This window comes from Pipistrellus kuhlii, unplaced genomic scaffold (genome assembly GCF_014108245.1).
Source record: "Pipistrellus kuhlii isolate mPipKuh1 unplaced genomic scaffold, mPipKuh1.p scaffold_m20_p_1, whole genome shotgun sequence".
Taxonomy (NCBI): domain Eukaryota; kingdom Metazoa; phylum Chordata; class Mammalia; order Chiroptera; family Vespertilionidae; genus Pipistrellus; species Pipistrellus kuhlii.
The window spans coordinates 35,663,755-35,687,126 of NW_023425404.1; the positions used below are offsets into that span (position 1 = coordinate 35,663,755).

At 46.1% G+C, this 23,372-nt stretch overlaps 1 protein-coding gene across 6 annotated transcripts in view; it reads right to left on the reverse strand.

Annotated features, from left to right (window-relative positions):
• TLN2 (talin 2) overlaps positions 1–23,372 on the reverse strand; it is a 401,618-nt gene that overhangs the window by 66,176 nt on the left and 312,070 nt on the right. For all 6 annotated transcript variants that reach the window (XM_036440039.2, XM_036440034.2, XM_036439998.2 and 3 more), the window contains 10 exons: positions 22,406–22,499; positions 18,901–18,990; positions 16,934–17,056; positions 15,506–15,649; positions 13,735–13,896; positions 10,457–10,597; positions 9,829–10,010; positions 8,654–8,786; positions 6,241–6,342; positions 3,321–3,491 (listed from right to left, as the gene is read on the reverse strand). In XM_036440039.2, the coding sequence (XP_036295932.1) occupies positions 3,321–3,491; positions 6,241–6,342; positions 8,654–8,786; positions 9,829–10,010; positions 10,457–10,597; positions 13,735–13,896; positions 15,506–15,649; positions 16,934–17,056; positions 18,901–18,990; positions 22,406–22,499 (1,342 nt within the window). The remainder of the gene's footprint in view (positions 1–3,320; positions 3,492–6,240; positions 6,343–8,653; positions 8,787–9,828; positions 10,011–10,456; positions 10,598–13,734; positions 13,897–15,505; positions 15,650–16,933; positions 17,057–18,900; positions 18,991–22,405; positions 22,500–23,372) is intronic.

The following is a 23,372-nucleotide window of genomic DNA, read 5'->3' on the forward strand; positions in this document are numbered from 1 at the left end:
TCCTGTGCCCTTAACCTGGGAAATCTGACCTAATGGCCAGGTAGTTCCATCAGAATCGCATTGCATCCAGGCACTGGGTCCACCCAGGTGGTGGCCATGGCTGCCCCCACTCTCCTGAGGGAGAGATGACCCTTCCCAAAGGCCTAAGAAATTGCATTGTAACTTAGGGAGGAAGAAGGTAAGAAGCCAGGAGGAGATGTAAATATTTTGAGGGACTGAATAAATGAAAGAGAAGCATCCTAAGAAGAGGCTGTATGAGCCATAGGAACTGGCCCTGCCTGCAGAATCAAAAAGCCCTGGGGATGCAGAAGAGTTCTTAAATAGGACATCTGACAGATGTGAAATATTCAGATCATGACGGTTATCCCTGAGGCAACTGTGACAGGATGACCAGCTCTCCCGTAGGGGTGCAAAGAGGAAACTGGTCACTCAGGTGATTTCATGGCGCAGAGACGGTAAAGTACAAATGTGCAGATCTCAACTTTGGGAGGGCAAAAACAACCAGCAACTAGAACTGGGGGGGGGAGGGGGGGAAGAGGGGGTTTGGTGTGAGTAGAGCGGGCTCTGTGGGGTGAGGTTACACAGCAATGCGTTGTAATTACATCATTCATTTACATCAGGCTGGGGCAGCCACCTTTTTTTTTAAAAACACATAATGTGTCAGGCGCATTATCTCATGTAATCTCTACAACTACCCTAGAGAGACACGCATTATTAAATCCATTATTTAGATGAGGAAACAAATAAATGAAGTAATTTGCTAGCAAGAGACAGAGCTGGGATTTGAATCCAATTATGCCAGAACCCAGAGCCAGTGCTATTTTTCACTAAATCCAAGCTACTGGTAACTATTTAACCACATTTCCTCTGCAGAGACATGCATATACATATACATATAACATATAGCACAGACATATACATACACACACATTATAGTAAATATTTGTCCAAAGACTGGCTCCTGAGGTAATTATGTCTATGCACAGGGCCTCTTAGGAAAGGGCCTAAAAGCCAACTTGAAGTGTCCTAGGCATCCTTTGTGACAACCTGCCAGGGTTGCAGACAAAGCACAGGTTGAATGACATCACTGAGGGAACAGATATAAACACCTGTCTTGTCTTGACTCATCTTAGCTCATCATCCAGTGCTTCAGGTCATTCACTAGAAAGTATTCTCACTGGCCCCCAGCCATTTCTAAGCAGATGTCATTGTAAAGCTTACAGTGCTGACTATAAATGCTCTCAAACGAGAGGTTCCCTGGCATAAGTGAAATTCCATGAGTTCTGAACTTGCAGGCCCAGCTGATGTGCTAATAATCTTAAAGACCCAGAACACTCCTGGTGTTAATATTCTGCTGAGAATGAACTCTCCAGGTAGGAATGGAGAGGCATGGCAGCCAACAGTCCTGGATAAAAGACAATCCAGAACTGGGTCTTGAAGGTGAGTTCTGGCTCCTGCAGTTTGGCAAGGCTGCAAATGGGGTTGGCCCGGCTCTGGGGCACCCACCATTCACCAATCCCCCACAATCAAAAAGGTGTTCTTGTTGCTCTAGCCCATGGTTTCAGCAACTGGACTTATTTATTTATTTTTTTTCCAGAAGGCTCAGAACAACATGAGGGCAGTGGCTGGCTCTTAATATTTTTATTTTATTTTTTAAAAATGTATTTTTATTGATTTCAGAAAGGATGAGAAAGGGAGAGAGAAAGATAGAAACATCAAAGATGAGAGAGAATCATGGACCAGCTGCCTCCTGCACTCCTGCAACCAGGCATGTGCCCTGACTGGGAATCGAACCATGACCTCCTGGTTCATAGGTTGACCCTCAACCACTGAGCCACGCTGGCCAGGCAAGACTCTTAATACTTTTAGCATTCCCAGAATTCAGTTCTTTTTTTTTTTTTTTAATATATTTTATTGATTTTTTTACAGAAAGGAAGGGAAAGAGATAGAGAGCTAGAAACGTCGATGAGAGAAACATTGACCAGCTGCCTCTTGCACACCCCCTACTGGAGATGTGCCCGCAACCAACGTACATGCCCTTGACCGGAATCGAACCTGGGACCTTTCAGTCCGCAGATCAACGCTCTACCACTGAGCCAAACCAGTTTCGGCAGAATTCAGTTCTTAATAGGTGCCAGGTACATGAATGAAAAGCTGAATAAAGACTAAGACATTATTCATGCGTCTACCAGAATGACATCCTCAGCTACGAAGGGGCTGTGTCATGCCCTGCTGCTCACCACGAAGCCCTCCTCTTCAGCGTGGAGGAGGAAGGCTGTCACCACACAGCCCAGTCTACCCTCCCGCCCAGTTGCCCCACCCTCTGCATGCCCCACCATGTCAGACTGCACGCTATTTCCTACAGCCATCAGAATTCTGACAACCCCATCCAGGCTATTGCATATGCGCCTACCTCCTTTGAACACTCCCTCCTCATATGCGCCGGGGGAATTGCCTTTTTTGAGACCAACCAGCCCCATGTCCCCCCTTTCCTACAATTGTCCCTGCCCTCTCTCTAGCCTTTGCTTTGGGCAGAGCCGACCTGTTATCCTCAGGGCACAGGCTCAGTCCTGATGCTGCCTCCACCCCTTGTGACCTCGGACCCCTTACCTCAGCACTCTCCGTCTCCCGTCTCCCTTTCCATATGAATGGGAACCTTCCTACTTCATAGGACATTTGTGAATAAATAAGATGGGGCTATAAGGTGTAATAGGTGACAGTGGGCATTCAATCACTGTTAGCTCTGATTACTATTTTATAAGTCTCTCTCTTTTTCAAAAAATTTATTTTTTCTATTGATCCCAAAGAGAGGAAGGAAGAGCAGGGATGTGAAGAGAAGGAAAGAGAGAAAGAGATTCCACTGGCAAACGAGTAAGGGAGATTTTCATATTACACTACTACCCCTGAGGCAAAAGCACACGCCTCGGGTGTCCCCAAACCAGGGTTCGCACTGGACTTGGATGCTGGGAATGGAAACAACATCCACTGTGAAACAACAGAGCCTCACTCTGTGGGAGCCGGCGTCAGCACTGAGCAGGCACTGATGGTATTACAGTTAGTCCTGTAGGAACCGCATAATATGACTTTCTTTCCCAGGGATGCTGCCTACACAACTTATAAATATGCATTCAATATGTATAGTTCTTGTTTTTCCTCTTAAAGGTCCCCTGGAAGGCCAATAGAAGATTTTCTTCCCACCTCTGAGTGGGAAATCAAGTGCCACCAACTAGGAACTGGAGGTGTTTTCCCTGGAAAGATGCAATACAGAGGAACACAACAGCTTCTCAGTGGCCCGGAGTCCCCGGAACCCTGATCTGTACCTTGGGGTTCCCTCCACCTTCTTTGGCTGCGTACAGCATCTGCAGGGCAGACTCTGCGAGCGTTTTGGTCTGGTCCAGCACCGTCATCTGCTGCTGATGGTCCAGAATCTTGGAAGCGACACCAACCGCTGCTAAGATCAAGGGCTCGAAGTAGCTTGCCAGCTGCGTCACCTTTCAAGACAAAAGGGCCACAGATGCATCATGTAAATACATGTGTCTCCTTTCGGGGCCCCACTGGTGGGGCGGGGGCTAGGACAGGGATGGGATGACTCACAGGGAGAGGCAGATCTGCTGAGCTTTAGTTGTTTTTTTTTTCTTCTAGTATGCAATCCAGTGTCATGAATTATAGTCACCACGTTATATTCAGATCCTAAGACCTTAGTCATTCATGGCTCAGTTTTATTTTTGAAAGCACGGGCTGATCACAGACTCTTGCTCGGGCTTTCCTTCCTCTGGGAGCTCTCTGTCTCTCATCATGGTGGGAGTGTGCTAGGAAATCCTTTCCGAGATCCAGAGATAGGGGTGAGAATTTGACCAATTTTAATTTAAGTTTCACACTGAGCAGGTGCTGGCAGGTATTACAGGTATTCCTGTACTTATAAGCAAAAAAGCTTTGGAAAGAATTAAAGACCAAGAACGAAGGGGCAGGGCATGAGAAAAGACCGAGAGGATAGAAAGGCACACGGATGTTTTTAGGAAGCCAATCCAACTGCCCTATGCCCTGAGCATTTAGACCAAACTGTGGATTTGAAATAAAGAAAAAAACAATTTCACATCACCCTTCATGTCCTGTTTATGACCAGTGGGAGGTTTCTGTTCTTGAGAGACATAATGGGGCAGGAAACAGCTCACCTGGGCCAGCACAGAAGTCAAAATAACAGAAATTTTGAGTGCTTAGTACACGATGTTGATCCTCTAGGCCCGTGGTCGGCAAACTGCAGCTCGTGAGCCACATGCGACTCTTTGGCCCCTTGAGTGTGGCTCTTCCACAAAATACCACGGCCTGGGTGGGTCTATTTTGAAGAAGTGGCGTTAGAAGAAGTTTAAGTTGAAAAAATTTGACTCTCAAAAGAAATTTCAATCGTTGTACTATGGATATTCGGCTCTGTTGATGAATGAGATTGCCAACCACTGCCCTAGGCCCAAGGTGGCAGAGAGGGTTGAATGGAGGCCCCCAGAGCAAAGACCCCTTGGAAAAGTGGTCCTTGTAGATATACTTAAGGATCTTCAGATGAAATCCTCATGTGGGCCCTAAGTCTGGTAACAACTATCCTTATAAGAGACACTAAGGAAAGACAAACAAATGAAGGGGGCAGTGTGACCACAGAAGCAGAAGTGGCATGATACAGTCAAGGAATGCCAGGGAATGCCAAGGGCCACCAGGAGCAGGAAGAGGCAAAGTACTGGCCTCGTCTGGACTTATGGCCTCCAGAACCGTGAGAGATCAAATCTCTGTGGTTTCAAGTCACCCAGTGTGCAGTAACTTGTTACAGCAGCCACGGGAAACTCATACAGGTGGGGCCTGAGAATTTGCACTTGGCATCCCCAGGCAACACCGAAGCTGCCCCGGGGCTCCTCCTGAGTGCTGTCATGAGGCATTGGAACCAGGTGGGTACAACTCTCAATCCACGGCTCCTCTGGGCCGATGGCCCCTCTCTGCCTCTCTCCAGACTCCCTCTTAGAAAGTCAGATGGGCCACAGATGCATCATGTGAATACCAAAGGGCCAAGAGTAAAATGTGTAACTCAGTGAGGCAAAGAGATGATGCTTTTGATGCCAGCCATTGGCCAGGGAATTAACCTTTCTTACTAACAGATTGGCAGAGATAGGATGTTGCCTTAGAAGTCTAAAGATATTTTCTGATGAATCTCCTACTGGAATAAAACATAACTGCTGAGTCCGGCTTCTCTGCCATGTGGTTTCCCCTCGGCATGCACACGGTGGCGGCTCCCGCCTCAGGGCGGTCCCTCCACCTCGCAAACCCCTGCCCACAGGTGGATGAGCCCCTCTTACTATTAAGGAACTCCACTGAGAAATGAGACTTGCCACACTGGAAAAGGTAGAGACACTGACCATTTTAAATCTCAAAAACCTCTCCTTACAACACCAGCAGCAAGCTTACTTGACTCTTAAACTGTCCTGTAATTTAAAAAGGCAAGAATATTGATTTCCTAAAATCGAGACCCACGGAGATGGTTCTGGCTCCTGGATTTCTGATGTGCGCGTTGATACCGATGAATGCAACGAAGCCCGAAGGTTGTTAAAAATCCAATTTCTGCCCTCTGTCTGCTGAGGCACAGGCTGCTCATCGAGCCAACTATCCTTGAAGGATTTGCAAAATGAACTCCAAACAGGCCAAGCATTATTCACCACTTAAAGCAATGCGGGTGGGAGGGGCCCCTCGGAGGCGGCCACGAAAGGAGGCTCAAGTTGTCCAGAGTGATGTGTGCACGTTTGCTTTGCCTTCTCAGGTGTGAAAACAGACACTGTGGTTGCGGCCATGGAGGAACAATGTACCCTCAACACTCATGAGAATGTGGCCGGACAGCCAGGGACAAAAGGCAGACACCAGGCCAGGAATGTCAACTTCAGTTCTGGTTTATCTCATCCAAGGTCAAAAGCCACAGGTGACTATAAACGCTTCATGGGCTGAAAAGTCTGACCTCAGCCAGAATCACTTCCCTGCAGTTTTTGTCTCAACTCCAGGTGAAAACGGACCCTGAAGGGGGCATTTTTAAAGAAGATGCTGCCGAGAGGGAGGTTGAGGGCTATTCCCTGCCGTTTAAGCCAGCACGGACCTAGGCACAATAGCTGGCACCAGGATTTTGGGAACAAAAACAAATCAATATTCTTTCTCTATGCCCCCTTCCCCCACCTCTCTCACCAGCATTCCCAGCAGGCCCCCTTGGGTGCACATTACCTTATGTCCGAGCTGAGCTGCTTCTCCCCGGGCCGCTGTGGCGATGGGATCAATAAGGTGCCCGATTTCCTGGACCACTGAAGTCAGCTGCTCCTGCAGAGCCTGAGAGGAGAGAGAGCTGTTAAGGTCGCCCCACAGTGGTTCCTCCCCGAGGCACCAATTTAGAAAGGCCTGTGAGAATAACAAGGGAGGCCATGAGAAATGGGACTTCGAAATGCCTGGGCGTGTCATCAAGCTGCTGCTCTACCTCCTCTTCCCAGGCACCCCCAGCTCCTATGGGCGAAGAACCCCCTCTCCTAGGAACCCCCTCTCCAAGCGGCACCTGAGTGACATAGGCTGGCCTGCTGAACACTGGTTCCTACAGGCTTCTCACTCTCACCAGCCGCAGTGACAACGGATGCCACTGGTGCCTTTATACTGGGTTATTCCGCATAATTACTGGAAATGTGGATGAGCCGTGGCTTTCTCAGATGAGAAGATAACTTTGTCCACATGGAGAGAGCTAACAGTGGGATCTGAGGGGCCACCCAGGTTGTTGTGCCCTCAAGGGGGTAGAAGAGAGGAGGGAGAGGTAAACATGACACCACCTCTCTGAAGCAGGACTGTTTCTCAAACGCTGCCGCTCTGTGCAAGTGCCAGGGCAGATGCCCACTGAGCACACAGCTCAGGCTTCCAGTTCACTGAATTTGGCGATGTGGACACAGTAACTGAAAATGGCATTCTCAGTCTACGGCCATACCACCCTGAACGTGCCCGATCTCGTCTGAAAATGGCATTCTCGAGGCGTTTCTTTTCCGGTTGGAGAGAGGGTTGAATCTCTCCATCCCAGAGAAGTGAACTCATGCCGCAAAGAGACAGGGCAAGCTATCTAGGCGATGCTGGAGTGCGAGGGGGCAGGGGACTCAAAGGTGGAGATTGCTAGCTGGTTGCAGGAGAGATCAGGCCCTTTTGTTCGAGTCTTCACAGGAACTTTGCTGGATAGAGAAGGGTTTAACCCAATATAACACTGGAGGGTTTATGTTTGCACACACCAGCACGGAATGGGCGCAGCTCATAGCCAGGTAACTGTCCTGCTCCTCGGAAATGAGACTCAGTGCTTTCCCACTGAACATGCTGCGTGCGGGCTGGGAGCTCTGGGCAGAGTGCAGTCAGCGAGGGGAGCAGCCTACCAGGCAAACTTGAAAACAAAATGGGGGGGAGGGGGAGGAGAGGAAAAGAGATGAAGGAGGGGAGGAGAGAAAGCTCCAAATTTTCCAAGGTTTATTTAGCTAATTATTTATCTTCTCACTTATGTGGCTATGGTCAAGAGTGTAAGAATATTCCAGCAATGTTGTCTTGCTAAAGAAAATAAGTAGGGAGTGCATGCAGCTAAAGGGGAGGATGTTCTTCCGAAGAAGGAAGTCAGGGGATGTGCATGGTGGGATGGGAAAAGGATGGAGCCTGAGGGGGTTTCTGAGGGACTGGTCCCCTTTGTTTTTTGGCCAGGATGCTGGTTAAAGGTGTGCTGAGCTGGTGATGATTCATGTGGCTGCACACTTACACTTTTCTGTATGCATATTCTACTCGAATTAACACATTAACAACACTTGTAACATTCTGCACAGAAGGAGAACACTCATTCCTTCTTTCTTTTCTTGGAATCGGGGGAGGTCACGTGAAGCTGAGGAGAAACAGCTCTAGTAATAAAATGAGCAACACCAACTCTGGGCCCGCTCACTGAAGACAGGGGCCAAAGCGCATTGGTGATGAATTCAGTGGCAGTCAGAGAAACATCAGCAACGAGACCATCCTTATTTATTAAGCACCTAATGAGCGGCAGGCACATTCAACATAGAGGAAGAAGTATTACTCAGAGGCCTTTGGACAGTTAATGAAAAAAAACCTCAAAGGATCAAAGTAGGAAAATTCAATTCTCAACTTTAGAAGATTGGCAAGAAAAAGTAAGGTGGCTCTGAAACAATAACAAAATGTAAGAGGTCCCCAGATTTTAGATGTCGGGTAACATAGGGAAGACTTTGTTATCTCTGAATGCACCGAATGCACAGGATTTAAGGTGCACTGATGAAATATTACGAGAGAAATGTTCACAATGTATGGCCCAGGTCTGCTCTGCTGACGTGTTACACCGAATACAATAACTCCATCTTACTGACATATTCTTACTGGACTTTAATTTTTCTTCAAATGTCAGGCCACCTTTGAACCCCCAGAGAACCCCCATTTTCCATTCAGCATTTGCCCTACCCCATCCAATATCTCCCAGGTTGGTTCCACAGGGGAAGGTGGTTCAATGATGAAACTCGACCATCACAAACTTGTTGGCGCTGTTCTCCCATCCCCCAAAGCCCGATAGTGAGATTCTTCAGCACTTCCAGAGGCTTCCGAGCTAGCCCCCGAGACCTCGTGTACCTACCTCCACAGAGATATCGTCCCTCGTGGCCAAACTCTGACTGACCGCTGCCAGGGAGGCCTGCTCGATGTCCCGGATGCACCGGTTGATGCCATCGATGGAGTAGTCACATTCCCTCTGTCCAGGGGCCTTGTCCCTGGAAGGGGCAGAGGACATTAAACACAGGCTTCCTGGAGGGGGGGGGGGGTGTCAAGTCCCACAACCCACTCCTCTGTTGGTGAGCCGGAGCTCCTCTCCATTCTCTGCCCAACCCGATTGATCACTTAATTTAAGGAGCCAATCCCAGACGCTTGCTTGGCAATGCCTTCCTGCTTAGCCCATGCATTTCTTAATGGAACCCTGTGCTACCCCTACTTATTTATGGTGCTGCCCTCCATCTCAGGCGGATGGCAGGCAACTGCAAATGAAACGATTTGGACTTGGCTTATCCTTTCCCTGGCTAAAGCACAGAACCTCACTTAAAGAGAGAAAAAAAAAAAAATCAGTACTATTTCTAGTGTAACCATATTATGCTCTCTATATTGCATACTATTCACAAAGTCCTGGGTTAGGGTAGAAATGAAAATATTTAGTGGACCTTTCTTTGTAAGGCAAAGAGCTGAGCTTCAAAAGTAATTGAAAAACAAAATATAACTCACACAAGGGATGCATTCCATGATGTGAGATATTAACGTTGGTCCATTTTAAAAATGGTATATCTACTCAAGGGATATTTTTTCAGGCTCCTACTATCACCAAGGAGGTTAGAGATGCCCAGAGTTATTGTGAGACCTAGAATGTTCTTTTTGTCTTATTAGCAAAACAGGGTGCCCTCCGCCTAAGCTCTCAGGAACAGGCAAGGAAGTGAAATGGTTAGAGCCACCAGACTGGGGATGACCATGGAAATGTTACCTACATCCTTTCAGCCTCAATGATCTCATTGGTAAAATGGAGACAATGGCAGTATCTATCTTACAGGTTGTTGTGATAATTAGATAAGATAGGTTAAATGCTTGGAACAGTCTCTGACATAAATTAGCTATTATTATTATTGTGACCAGTGCTACCTAATCTCAAAGAGAGAAAGAAAAAGGCGATCATGGTCCACCACATTGCTATTAAACACAAGTCCTGATAGGCTATTTCCTCCTGCTCTGTTCAGACACAGGTCCCTAGCGATTTCTGGAGGCAAAACTAACCTGATAGAGGTGATGAGACTCTTGATGGAGTCAGACACAGTGTGGGAGTGTCCGGCCAGCACAGACCAGGTGGGCGGGTCTTTGGGGTTGATGGCCAGGGAGCGTGCAGTGAGGATGAGGTATGATGAGCTCTCCAGCATGGTCTTGGCTGAGACCAGGATCGGTTCCTGTGCCTGAGAGCCCTGGGACCAAACAGCAGAAGGGTCAAGAACAGGCTGGATAGGTGAATGGTCCTGCTCTTTACCAATTCATCATCTTCGCCCTTTGGAAGGAGACACAGAGGGTAGGGAGCCAGGGAGGCTGGCTCACTCAGGGCCTTGATGGTGAGAACTTGGGTCCACATTCACTCCTTAAATATAATTTCTGAGGGCAACGCATATCAAGAATCAGGCCCAAACCTATGCACAGAGATCATTCTCAACATGTAGAGCTCAGGCAGGACCTAAGAGATGTGCAGACATTGAGTTTCAGACATTGAGTTTCATTAACTCTGTGCACCATCGACAATAGCAATGCCTTCCATGTTGACAGAGAGAAACTTTGGAGTTCTTCACTATTTGTGCTCATTTAGTGAAACACAAAACCAGCCCAAGAGGCCGACATTACCTCTGCTGCAAAGACTCCCTACCTCGGAGCTGATCTGGGCGGGAATGCTGACAAACTCAGGGTTGGATGCGAATGCGGTCAGGTTCTCCACGGCTTCAATCAAGGGGGTGGTGGCAATGCGACACTTATTGCGGTTGTCTTCAGAGAAATCCCCGTCCAGGGCCTATGGGAGGCAACAGGGAGACTTTACCCCACTGAGAGGCACAGTTATTCCCGGGCCCCGGCAATCACCTCGCAGCGAGAGGAGGTGGCTTACGAGATGTGGGAATAGAAAATGTTTGGTGAGCTCATGAATAACAAATAAGAATTAATTAGAGAGATGGCTGCCAGCAAGCGGAGGGGCTCAGTTAGTGAAGATAAGAAATAAAGCTGAATGTGTGGCTCGTGGGAACAGCTGACCTCACAGGACATCACCTCCCACTCACACATGGCTGAAATGAATTCAAATAACTCCCTGCCCCTTACTCCCAGACCCTGCAGCTCAACCCCTTCCCTCCCCACTTTTTTTTTTTTAAATATGTTTTATTGATTTTTTACAGAGAGGAAGGGAGAGATAGAGAGCTAGAAACGTCGATGAGAGAGAAACATCGACCAGCTGCCTCTTGCACACCCCCTACCAAGGATGTGCCCGCAACCAATGTACATGCCCCCGACCGGAATCGAACCTGGGACCTTTCAGTCCGCAGACCGACGCTCTACCACTGAGCCAAACCGGTTTCGGCCCTCCCCACTTTTGACATTATAACCCATGGGTTCTTCCCCTCCATTCTCTCCAATTAAGTCTGTTCCCTCCCAAACTATAAAAATACTTTACTTTGTGCAGCACTCTCAACCCTTTCTAAGCTTTACCCTGGTGCCCCTGACTGGCTGATGGAGGTAGGGCTTGCATAGCTGCCATTCTGAAATGAGGAAAACAATCCACTGGGAAGGAATAGACTAGAACTACTCTCAACAATATGGACAAACCTCATAAACATATTTAGTTAAGGAGGCCAGACACAAAGGTACCTACTGTATGATTCCATTTGTGCAAAGTACAGTAACAGGTGAAGCTAATTTAGGGTGTTGAACCAGGAAGGATTAAAGGTGCACCAAGGAGACCTTGGGGACTGGCCATGTCCTGTGTTTGTTGTTGTTTTTTTAAATATATTTTTATTGATTTCAGAGAGAAAGAGAGAGAAACATCAATGATGAGAGAGGATTCATCATTGATTGGCTGCCTCCTGCATGCTCCCCACTGTGGACTGAGCCCACAACTCTGGGCATGTGCCCTTGACTGGAATCGAACCTGGGACCCTCTGGTCCACAGGCCGAGGCTCTAGCCACTAAGCCAAACAGGTTAGGGTCCATGTCCTGTGTTTTAATCTGGCTGTAGTTACCCAGGTGTGCTCAGTGTAAGAAAACTCACTGGGCTCTACACACACGATTCGTGCTTTCTGTCTATGTATCTTATGCTTCAGTAGCATTTTCCTTTCTTTTTTTTTTAAATTAGCAGCAGGTAGCACAATGGCATTGAATGGTCAGTGACATTGCTGATTGATGACCCAGGTGCATGAGAATCAGAAATGTGACCTGTGTCCATGCCTCACAAAAGATTAACACTGGCCGAAACCGGTTTGGCTCAGTGAATAGAGCATCGGTCTGCGGACTGAAGGGTCCCAGGTTCAATTCCAGTCAAGGGCACAAACCTTGGTTGCGGGCACATCCCCAGTGGGAGGTGTGCAGAAGGCAGCTGATGGATGTTTCTTTCTCATCAATGTTTCTAGCTCTCTATCCCTCTCCCTTCCTCTCTGTAAAAAAATCACTAATATATATATATATATATATATATATATATATATATATATTATATATTATATATTATATATAAAAGGAGAGAACGTGGCATTTACAAAGCCATTCTACATGACAGAGAAAAAAAAAGGTTAACACTGAATTCAAGGCCCCGCAATCCAACTCCACCTGCTTAAGAAGACAGCCTGTGACCCAGCAACAGCGCCCCTGCCTCCCAGCGAACGGCTGCATCTGACAAGGCAGCTATGTTTGTAGGAGAATGTAAATTTTCTCATTAAACAACCAATTAAACCTTTAATTGAACTGTCTGAGCAATATAAATGCCAATTCAGACAATTAGGAAACAAAAACCAGAGGCACCGGCATCAAGAAGCCCCGGGATTTGAGATGAGTGCGTCTCTATTTCTCACGAAGGCAGGAGTAGGCAGGCACAGCCAGCGTAAAGGCTAGTTCTGAGTAACAATGACATTCTACCCAAGCCTTGGCAGCTTGGGTCAATAATTACACATCCGCCAAGCTAACGTTTTCAGGGGAATTCCCGAGAACCTGGCTCATTTACCATCTTTGCTAAAACTGTGCGTGACTTGTCCTTCCCCACCAGACAAGCACTGACTTCTACCTGAACCGCCAACTCTGCCATTCTTTCGGGCCCAGTGGACACCTGACATGCCTGCTACTTCTTGCTCACAGATGTGGCCTCTGTTCTAACTGCCACTCGTGAACTCAGTGAACTGTGCCGGGCGCTGGCAATGCAGAAGTGACCTTGGAGCTCCAATCTTGTTGCACTGACTCCTTGAGGTGAGGCTCCAGCAGGCTTCAGTGCAATTGGGAATACAGTGGGAGACAGGGTGGTGCACATAGCAGGAGCCTGGCCGGAGTGGTCCTGGCACAGGAGAACCAGGGAAGCAAGTGGGTGGCGGGAGTGGACTTTGGTGTTAAAGGAACTCAGGTCCTAGCACGGCCATTCACACCCCCTCTGGGTGGGATGACATGGCTTCTAGCTGAACTGCCCTGCAGTTCTCATTCCCATCTCCCTCGACATGCTCCAGATCTGTAACAAAGGTGGGACCCTACACCAACCCCTTTGAAAGAACCCACAGGAGCACAGTTTAAGTACACACAGGGTGCTTGCTACCCACACACAGTGCCAAGGGATGCCCCATAGCCAACCCTTCCAGATTTCTGCCCCTAAGCTTCTCATGTGGAGAATTTGGGGAGCCCCCACTATCTGGAAGGTAAGGAGAGACCAAGGCTGTCGGTTTTCCATGATGTGGCTCTTCCACAAAATACCACGGCCTGGGCGAGTCTATTGTGAAGAAGTGGCGTTAGAAGAAGTTTAAGTTTAAAAACTTTGGCTCTCAAAAGAAATTTCAATCGTTGTACTGTTGTTATTTGGCTCTGCTGACTTCACTAGACCTACGTCTCAGGAGAGCAGAGCAAAAAGCCTGTCCTCTCCCCTCTGCAGCAGGTGTTGCTGGGATCTGAGGCCTCAGTCCAGCCACCTACCTTGATGGTCTTCACCAGGTTGGCAGTGCTGTTGGCGACTTCCTTGGCTGACTGGACAAAGTGCCTCTTGGCCACTGGGTTGGCTGTCTTGGACGAGGCGATGCGGCAGGCGTTGCACAAGGCCGAGGTGTGCTTGGCGACAATCGTGGCGGCTGACAGAACCTAGAAAGCATGGAGCCAGGTTGGGGGCACCCCATGCCTCAGTGCAGAGGGGTCCAGCTCAGGAGTCCACCCTGGTCCCAAGCCCTGGATTCCTCTTCAACCCCCATGTCCAGGGCCTGTGTGATTCCAACACGTGTCTAGCTCTGCCACCCCCGGTCATCCCAAGAAAGGAGAGGGCAAGAATTATCCAGCAAGAGAGAATAAGTGAAAGAAAGGAAAGGAGGTGCTGATGTAGGAGTGGGGGTGGGCTGGGCTCCAGACAGTCTTAAAGGAGTCAGCTGTCTTGTGGAACCCCGGGGAGGAAGTGCTCGGCCCAGGGTCTACGCCAGCACAGCCTAACAGAAACAGAGCAGGAACCCCGTATGTAATTTCCGAGCAGCCACGTTAAAATAAGTAGAGAAACAAGAGGAATTAATTTAAATAATATATTTTATTAAACTCGAAGTATCCAAAATATTTCATTTCACCATGTAATCCATTTGATAATATTGAGATTTTTACAGTCTTTTCTTAGCGTATCACGTCTTCAAAGTCCGGTGTGTATTTATATACCCACAGCCCATCAAAACTAGACAAACTACATTTCAAGTGCAGCTCGTGGCTAGCACACTGGAGAGTCCAGGCTTAGAGAAGTCAGACAGACATCAAGGTGCGATAGCTCCTGCCTCATGTAGGCCTCTTATTAAGTGGTCTGTGACAGGGATCTTCTAGGATCTACTATCCCCTTCCCCCTGCGCGCCCCCCCCCCCCTCAAAACAAAACTGCTCTCCTGGGTCCACCTGATCTACTTTGCTGAGGCTGGTAGCACCCCTATGTCCTTAACTGGAGGTAAGGAATCTCAGGGGCACTGACGCCTCGCAAGCCCGCTCGGAGGTCTGCCTCAGGCCCAGGTCTTCCCTGTGCTGCTTCCTTCACTTGGGTCCTTCTCCTGCCTCAAGAATGCTCGCCCCAGAGCTCAGGATGAACATGCCACTCACAGGCTGCCTCTGATACCCAGATTGGCCAACTCCAGCACATGCTGCTTTTGTAAGTGCATGGGAGCCCATGCCACGTGAGCATGGAATGTCACATACTGTCTCGTTCTCAAATGTCAGTGGCTCCTTTATGGGCTGTGGATTATGACCCGACTTTGAGACCTGGCTCAGCACCACCGTCTCTGTGATGTGATCCTCAGAAAATTCATCACTCCTTCCTCTGTGCATCGCTGGCCCTGTCATCATAGCTCAATTTCTGCACTTTCCAAACGTTATCCAACAGACTAAGTGCCAGGGCGATGCAGATTGGATCAGACTCATGCTGACCCATGTTGAGCACAGAACAAGCCCTCAGCAGATGTCCCTGAACAGGATGGAATCACGGGACTCCCGATGAATCTCATGCTGGTTGCTTTACCCCAACAGCCTTCCAGCATCCCATTTCAAAGCACCTATGCCTTCCCACTTTCACCTCATTTTGTGACCACCCCAACAGTCACTATCCACAGTGTTGTAGTGAGCTGGCTTTGCAAGCTCTGTAAGAACAGTATTCTTTACTCACTTCTCCCACTCCCCATGGCCTACCTACGAGAGTTTAAGGATTTACAGATCGTATATCCTCGACCCCGCGTTACCTGTGACGGGCTGCTGCCAGGGTCCACCAGGTTCTGGCACGCCATCTGGATAGCCTGGTTAGCCCTGGCGAACTGGATGGGGTCCACGAGGCCTTGGTGGCCTGCCTGGCTGTTCGGATCAGAGATGCCAACAAGGTATGCAGCCTGGAAAGGGGGAGGAAAACCACAGCTCAGGCTCTGGGCTCCCAGGTGAGGCCCTGGGGGCCAACCATCCTGTAATGTACACGCAGCAGCTATGCTTAGGGGGCTCCGTAGTGCAAGTTTGTCAAGGTAACCAGAGTGATCAGGCCTTCGGGATGGACAGATGAGTGCCAGCTCGGGAGTTTGCTGCAGGCTCCTGGGAACAAAGCCTTCTTTCTCTGAAGAAATCATCAAGAAACTCTTCTGTGGGCCATGAACAAGGACAGAGCCAGATTGATTGTTTCTGGCAGTCACCTAATGACATGAGGGAGGACACCCAGCCTCAGCATGAAGCTGACGCTCCTGCTGGCAGATGGGAGAGGCAGGAAAACATGGGCGCAGGCTAATGGCATGGAGCTGCTGAGTCAGCCAACTCTGGAGCATGCCCTTCGTGAGGGTTTCATATCTCATTGTTGAGCGATCCTTATTTTTTAGGCCAGCATTTCCAATAGAAAATAAGAATGAGTAAAATGGCTCAGGGGGGAAAGGTTATATTTAGTCTCTAAGAGAGCAAGAGGCTGGAAGAGGTCTTTTCTTTAAACCCTCTGAATGCATTAGACCCATGGTTGGCAAACTGTGGCTCGCGAGCCACATGCAGCTCTTTGGCCCCTTGAGTGTGGCTCTTCCACAAAATATCATGGCCTGGGCGAGTCTGTTTTGAAGAAATGGCATTAGAAGAAGTTTAAAAAAACTGGCTCTCAAAAGAAATTTCAATCATTGTACCATTGATATTTGTCTCTGTTGACTAATGAGTTTGTCAACGACTGCGTTAGACTAATAATGGAGAAAATGAATCTGTGAGCAGGAATTTTAAACTGAATTCATTTCCCCTGAGATGTGAGGGGTAGGATAAAGGTAGGCAATTCCACCCCCAAACTAGGGATGGCTTTCTTTGGTTTAGTAAAATCATCTAGGCTCAAAGCAATTGCCAAATGATAAATCCTTTAAGGTAAATGCTGACATTTTGAAGCTTGGGTCACGTGAGCCCAATAATTATTGGAAATGCCCAGGACAGTCGAAGAGCAAGAAACATGCCTGACGGTGTCCCTGCATGACGGCACTGTTTTCTCCCTCTGATGCTAAAAGGATCATGATTAAGGTTTCTGCAATTCTAAAACCTCAGAGAGAATTTGAACTATGCAATGCCTATTTTCCCCAAAAAACAACTCATCCGGAGCTCCCCTATCCCTCCCACAGGCATCTGGTACTGGCACAGGACACAGGGGAGGGGACCAGCCAGGTCCTTACCTGAGCTGCTGCCTCTGTCAGCCCACAGAGAGCCTTGGAAGCAACCCCTACACAATCCCCAAAAGCAGGAAGGTCCCCGGTCTTGGCATTCTGCGAAATCCCTGCCATCGACTCGCCCAGAACCTGCAAAACAAATAACCAGCAAGATTCTCTGACTGGCATTCTTCAAATCATGGGGTAAAGGAAACTACACTTGCAACATTAACATTCAAGGATGCTTAATTTATAATATTGGCCATTATTTCCCTTTATTTGCATTCATAAAGGATTCAAGACAATTATGTTGTTTCTGTTCCATAAAGAGAAATGAATAATAAAAATATAAACCTTTCACCCAAAAGTTACCTATATCTCAAGAAGCAGCAGTAAATATACTCAGATCAATAAAGTAAAATCTATACAGGGCATCCCAAGGGGGAATGGTCTGGACTGAGAACTCTAAATTCCCAGAATACAAAAATCAGACACATCCATTGAGCTGTAGATGAAGTCATATCCAGAAAGCAGAAGACACACTCCTCCTGGTATTATCTGGCTTATTTACAGTAAAATTTAAATGTCTTTATGAAGTATATATAATATGAATGCTAATAAGGTTTCCTTAATATTATACTTTCCCATATTTTGAAAATCATTGGTATATTTTCTTCAGAGGTCTTTCAAATAGCAGCTAAAAAGGATTTCAGTATTCAGAATCTGACCCAGACAGGCCAAGCACCAGGCACAAGGTCACAAAGAAGGTCATGGGCAGAGGTAGGGCATATGCCCTTATCTGGTATTCTGTCTTCTGTGGGCCTCACCAGGCCCCCCGAGGCCTGGTTCTACCTTCCAGGATAACAGACGTTGGAACGGAGAGGCAATGGGATTGCTACGTCTAGAACGCAAGGCAGAGCTCTTCATTCGTCAATAAGCCACCGAGGCTGGATGAAAAGAAACTCCCTAAAATTGTTTGGAGATAGAAAATAATCCAGCATCTTTTAAGGACTTGCAATGTACAGAAGTTAGAGGGTATTTTCAGATACAGTATTTTCCTCTTCCTATCTCTGCATCCTTCTTTGGCTCTAAGTATAGGAAAAATCTGTATCCTCCCTTAGGCAACCTGTGGTTCCATAAAGAATGCTGGGCAGGACAAACCCTAGTCTTCGCCCAAAGCAAAGCAGGCTGTCCTGACACCGCCAATAGAGATGTCTCCCTGAGGCTAAAGTGATGTAAACAAGCAAAGCCAGACTGTCACTGCTCAGTATCCATTCACTCACTCGCATTTCATTTGAACCAGATTCTGGCAGTCTCAAAAACATCCATATTACCATCATGGGTTCTCAACTTTTAAAAAATTATTACTACTCCTAACATTTTCCCCATAACTGCCACCCACATCAAATTAAATACTAAGAAATAAGATTTTGTTGAATAAGGTTAAGTTTGGGGGGCGGGGCACAAACTGTTGTATTATCTTAGGTTTTTCTACCCGCATCCAACAAACTCCCCAGGCATTTTCACTCTCTTTGAGAATGGCTGCTGTGGATGGATGGCAAGAACACTAAAGAGGAGCTCATATAAGCCAGGGTCACTGAAGGACTTTCCCCCAGAGTTCAATCCGAAGTAAAGAAAATACATGATTCGATTCATAGTAGAACCCATCTGTGGTAAGGTGTAAGCAGTGGCTCTCAAAGTGTGGCTGCTAGACCACAGGGGCAGGACCTGGAAACTTGTCAGAAATGTACAATCTCAGCCCTACCTCTGATCTACTGAATCAGAAACTCTGGGGTGGGGCCTTGCATTCTGTGTTTAACCAAAAGGGTCCTGAGATTCATGGTCATGTTTAAAGAAGCATGTGAGGCCAGGGCTACAGGAGAAGACTTCATGAGATGTGCAGCACTACAGAGCAGCTCCGGGCAGATGCACTGGAAGCACCTCTGAGCTCCTCCCACACCCAGGAGGAATGTTAAGTGCACAGGCTGGCTTACCTTGGAGTTTTCCATCACACTCTCAATGCAGTCAAAGTAAGAGAGGTCACTAACAGGTTCATTAGGATTGTCCAACATCCCCTTGACAGTCTACAGAAGGAGAACACAACTTAAAAAGCATGCATGTGTTACAGAACAAGAAAAATTCAACCTAACGTACCAGCAATCAACTTCCCTCCGTGTGCAAGATTCTGGTCACATCACTCACTAGGTAATTGAAAGGAATTTATACCAAAATATTCATGACATCAGATTTCCGGCTAAAAAGACAACATTGAATGGAGGTGTGTGTGTGTGTGTGTGTGTGTGTGTGTGTGTGTGTGTGTGTGAGGTTATTACTGATGTAGAGGAGGATCTTATTTTCAATTTCGACAGAGAAGCACAGTATCTACAGAGCAGGGAGAATTTTTTCTTAAAGAAATCTGTAAGTTAATGCAAGGCAACGTGTTTATGGTAAATTAGTATAATTTCTTTGCTGGATAACCATAAGGAGTTTCAATTTTAAGAACACACTAATTTCTTCATGATTAGTAGAGCCCACTGTTTTCAGTTCTGGAACCTTTTAATGGTAGTCCTGAAAGAAGGTAACTCCCCACAGTGCTCAGTGGGATGGCTTGCTTCTTTTTATTTACATTGGAACACTATAGAAAATGTTCCCTCTTGCTTAGGTCCCCATCAAGGAACTGCATATAGGGATTGCCACTTCTGTCTTTGTTTCCACTTCACTAAAAGTGAGTCCTAGCTTTCATGTTATAATGACCTCTGAGGCTGGAAAGTCTGGAGATATAGCTATTCAATCTCTTCTCTGCTGAGAGAAACTTTGCACGAGGACCCAGCATCCTTTGGGGCACAGCCAATAGAAAGACAGGGTACCCTCATTTGAGTTGCAAAAGGTTGTGTGGCAGTCATGGTAGAAACTGCCAAGTTACTCAGAGATATGAGGGGAAAAAGGGCGCATAATGGAGTTCATTTCATTGAAGAACCTCCTCTTACTCCTTGTATAATCAGAATTGTTTTAGTAACAGCAATCCTGAAATAGTCATAATTTTGGCAACCAAGGATACCATCAAGGAATCCATTTGCACCTAGGCCAGTGGTTGGCAAACTCACTAGTCAACAGAGCCAAATATCAACAGTACAACGATTGAAATTTCTTTTGAGAGTCAAAGTTTTAAACTTAAACTTCTTCTAGCGCCACTTCTTCCTAATAGACTTGCCCAGGCCATGGTATTTTGTGTAAGAGCCACACTCAAGGGGCCAAAGAGCCACATGTGGCTTGAGAGCTGCAGTTTGCCAACCACGGGCTTAGGCCAAAATAATTCATTTAGATCAACAGCCTACATATTTATATTTGCAAATGTGAACAGACCAGAATTGAGAAATAATCCACCCAACGCAGGAAGCACTCTCCGCTGTTTTCAGAATGCCTCAGTCCTTCACAAAGCCACTTTTCACTTCCAGCACTTCTGGCTGCACACAATGGCCTGTGGCCATCGTCAGACTGAGCCTCAATCAAACCCCATACTGGCCTGGGAGGTATTCTTACCTGGCCAAATCCATGTTAATCACCCAGAAATCTCAAGGTACATTGGGTACAACCAACTCATAACTACTGAGACATCCATTTAGCTGTTTCAATAGAACCTCGATTGATTAAGACTGCTCTATATATTGGGTCTAGTAATAATTAATGTCGTTTTTAAACATTCGTTTAAAATCTTGCTTGGCGTTGACTTGTATTGACATAACCTTCAAACACGTGGTATCTACAGAACGTGTGAAGTGCAATTAACAAGTTTTGCTTGAAAAAGTTTGTGTTTGGTTTGGTTTTTGTTGCAAAACTAGGGCTAAGAAGATGGCGGATGAAGAGCATATTCAGCACGGCATGCTTTACGAGTTCCAATTAGGAAGAAAAGCAAGTGAGGCTGCAAAAAACATCTGCAGTGCTCTTGGTCAAGATGCAGTTAGCGCCAGAAAATGCCAGCTTTGGTTTGAGAAATTTCGCGAGGGAAATTTTTCGTTAGATGACAAGAGTGGTCGAGGCCGTGTGTCCAATTTTGATCAAGAAGCTCTTCAAGCTCTTTTGGTGCAAAATCCTCAAATTACCCAACAAGAGCTTGCGACAATTTTAAATTGTTCACAGAAAACAATTTCCAATCAATTGCGTGCTCTTGGCAAAGTCCAAAAGTTTGGAAAATGGGTTCCTCATGAGTTGACCGACAACAACCGTAATCAAAGAGTCACAATTTGCAGTTCGCTCCTCTCTCGTCAAAACCATTGGCCGTTTTTAGAGCAAATTGTTACCGGAGATGAAGAATGGGTGCTGTATGTTAATTTGAAAAGGCGGCCTCAATGGTTGGACAAAAATGAGGCTCCGCAGCCCACGCCAAAACCTGACTTGCATGCGAAAAAAGTGACGTTGTGTGTTTGGTGGAATTTTAAAGGAATTCTTCATTATGAACTTTTACCATCTAACCAAGCCATTACAAGTGCAGTGTATAGTGCCCAATTGGAAAGGTTAGCCCAAGCTTTAAGAGAAAAAGAACCCGCGCTGATTAATCAGAAGGGCGTAATTCTTCACCACTATAACGCACGACCGCATACTGCAAGAATCACTGCTGAAAAACTGCGCCAGTTGGAATGGGAAGTTCTCCCTCAACCTGCATATTCTCCTGATATTGTCCCTTCCGATTACCATTTGTTTTGTTCTTTGCAAAACTTTCTTCTTGGAAAAAAATTTAATAATGAAGAATGCCTCAAAAATGCATTGACCGAATTTTTTGCATCAAAATCACAAGAATTTTACAACAGAGGGATTAAAATGCTTCCTGAGCATTGGGCACAAGTAGTAGAAAACAACGGCAACTATATTGTTGATTAAATTTTGTTGTATTGTTTAAATAAATTCGATTTAAAAAAGTATTAGAAAACGACATTAATTATTACTAGACCTAATACAAGTAGGCATACTGTTGGGCATAAACCAATTTTAAATTAGAAATAAACTGTAAGTATAAATATAAATGTAGAAGTACCTATGCTGTGTTCTACCCCATGGGCACCTTGGTCATATGGTAATGAGTAGCACTTTGGGTTTTGTTTTATGTGGTCCTTACATGTTACAAAATAAAATATATGGGGAAATCATTTTTACTCAGAAAGCACATCTATTTCAGCTTCTCTCAAATGCCTCAGAATAACCTCTCCCAAGCTTTTCAGGTAGAGCTTGCTCATCTCCAACCTACACCCAATACCGTAGGCCTCTTTCAGTTTGAAATAAAGAATCCTTTAACAAAATAACTCTCATGCTAGTGGGAAAAGGGGAAGCAGGGGTGATAATCCCACCAAATCTAATCTTTCTTCGGTTTTTCCCACATGGACGAAATGTAAGCTTTGACAGTCTCCCAGGAAGGTAAAAGACAACACAGAAGAGAAGGAACGGACCCCATGGGCAGAGGACAGATAGACACACTCTTGGATGCTCAGAGGCCTGTCCTGGACCCACCTCGAGTTCCCGCAGGGCATTGTCACACTCCTTCTGGCCGGGAGCTTGCTGGGTGCACAGTGTGATGAGTTGATTGATGCTCTCTGTCACAGCTCTGTACCAGAACAGAAAACATGGGTACTTTTGTTTTAAAAAATCAACAGTAATTTCTCCAAGGATAATTTGCAGGTTCATTAGAAATACAATGAATTCACTGTAGCCTGGGGACCCCAGCAGAGCTTTACTACTAAACAACCAGAAAAAAAACCACTCCCAGGAAAGACAGAATAAGACCCCTTGCCTTGCTTCCAATTATTCATTTGATTTACTGAAAGTTCTCTTAAGGCAGTAAGACCTCTTATAATATATTCATAAGGAAGAATTCATAACAATGTTGCAAATAGCAAAGAGATCATATTAACACTAATTATGAGAAGCCCCAAAAGAATAAGGTTATCAGAACAAGGCTATTTTGGGTAGCCTTGGTATAGTTTGGAATAGTTTGTATATTTTTAGACACAGTGACATAGTAGTAAACTGTCCATAATTTTTTAAATCCCCACTTTCCATTAAATTCTATATAATTTACTAGTTCCTAGATGCTATCTCAAAATTATTCTTTAAAATAGCAACTTTCTTTGTTAATACTAATACTTGTATGATTGATTTTACATGTGTTTCTATTCTTCTTAGAACTTAAAAGGCAGCCCAGATTCCCCCCCCAAGGACTGGAAGTCAAATTATTCCAGCACCATTGGTTTAAAAGACTATCCTTTCTTCATTGAATTGGTTTTGCAATTTTGTTGACCATCACTTGGCTATATCTGTGCAGATCTACTTCTGGATTTTATTCTATACCACTGATTTATGTGTCTAACCTGTCACCAATACGACATCACTTTGATTACTATAGCTTTATACTAATTCTTAAAACTGAATACCTTTGTGTTTAATAAATAAAACAAAACAAAACAAAACAGAGTTGAGC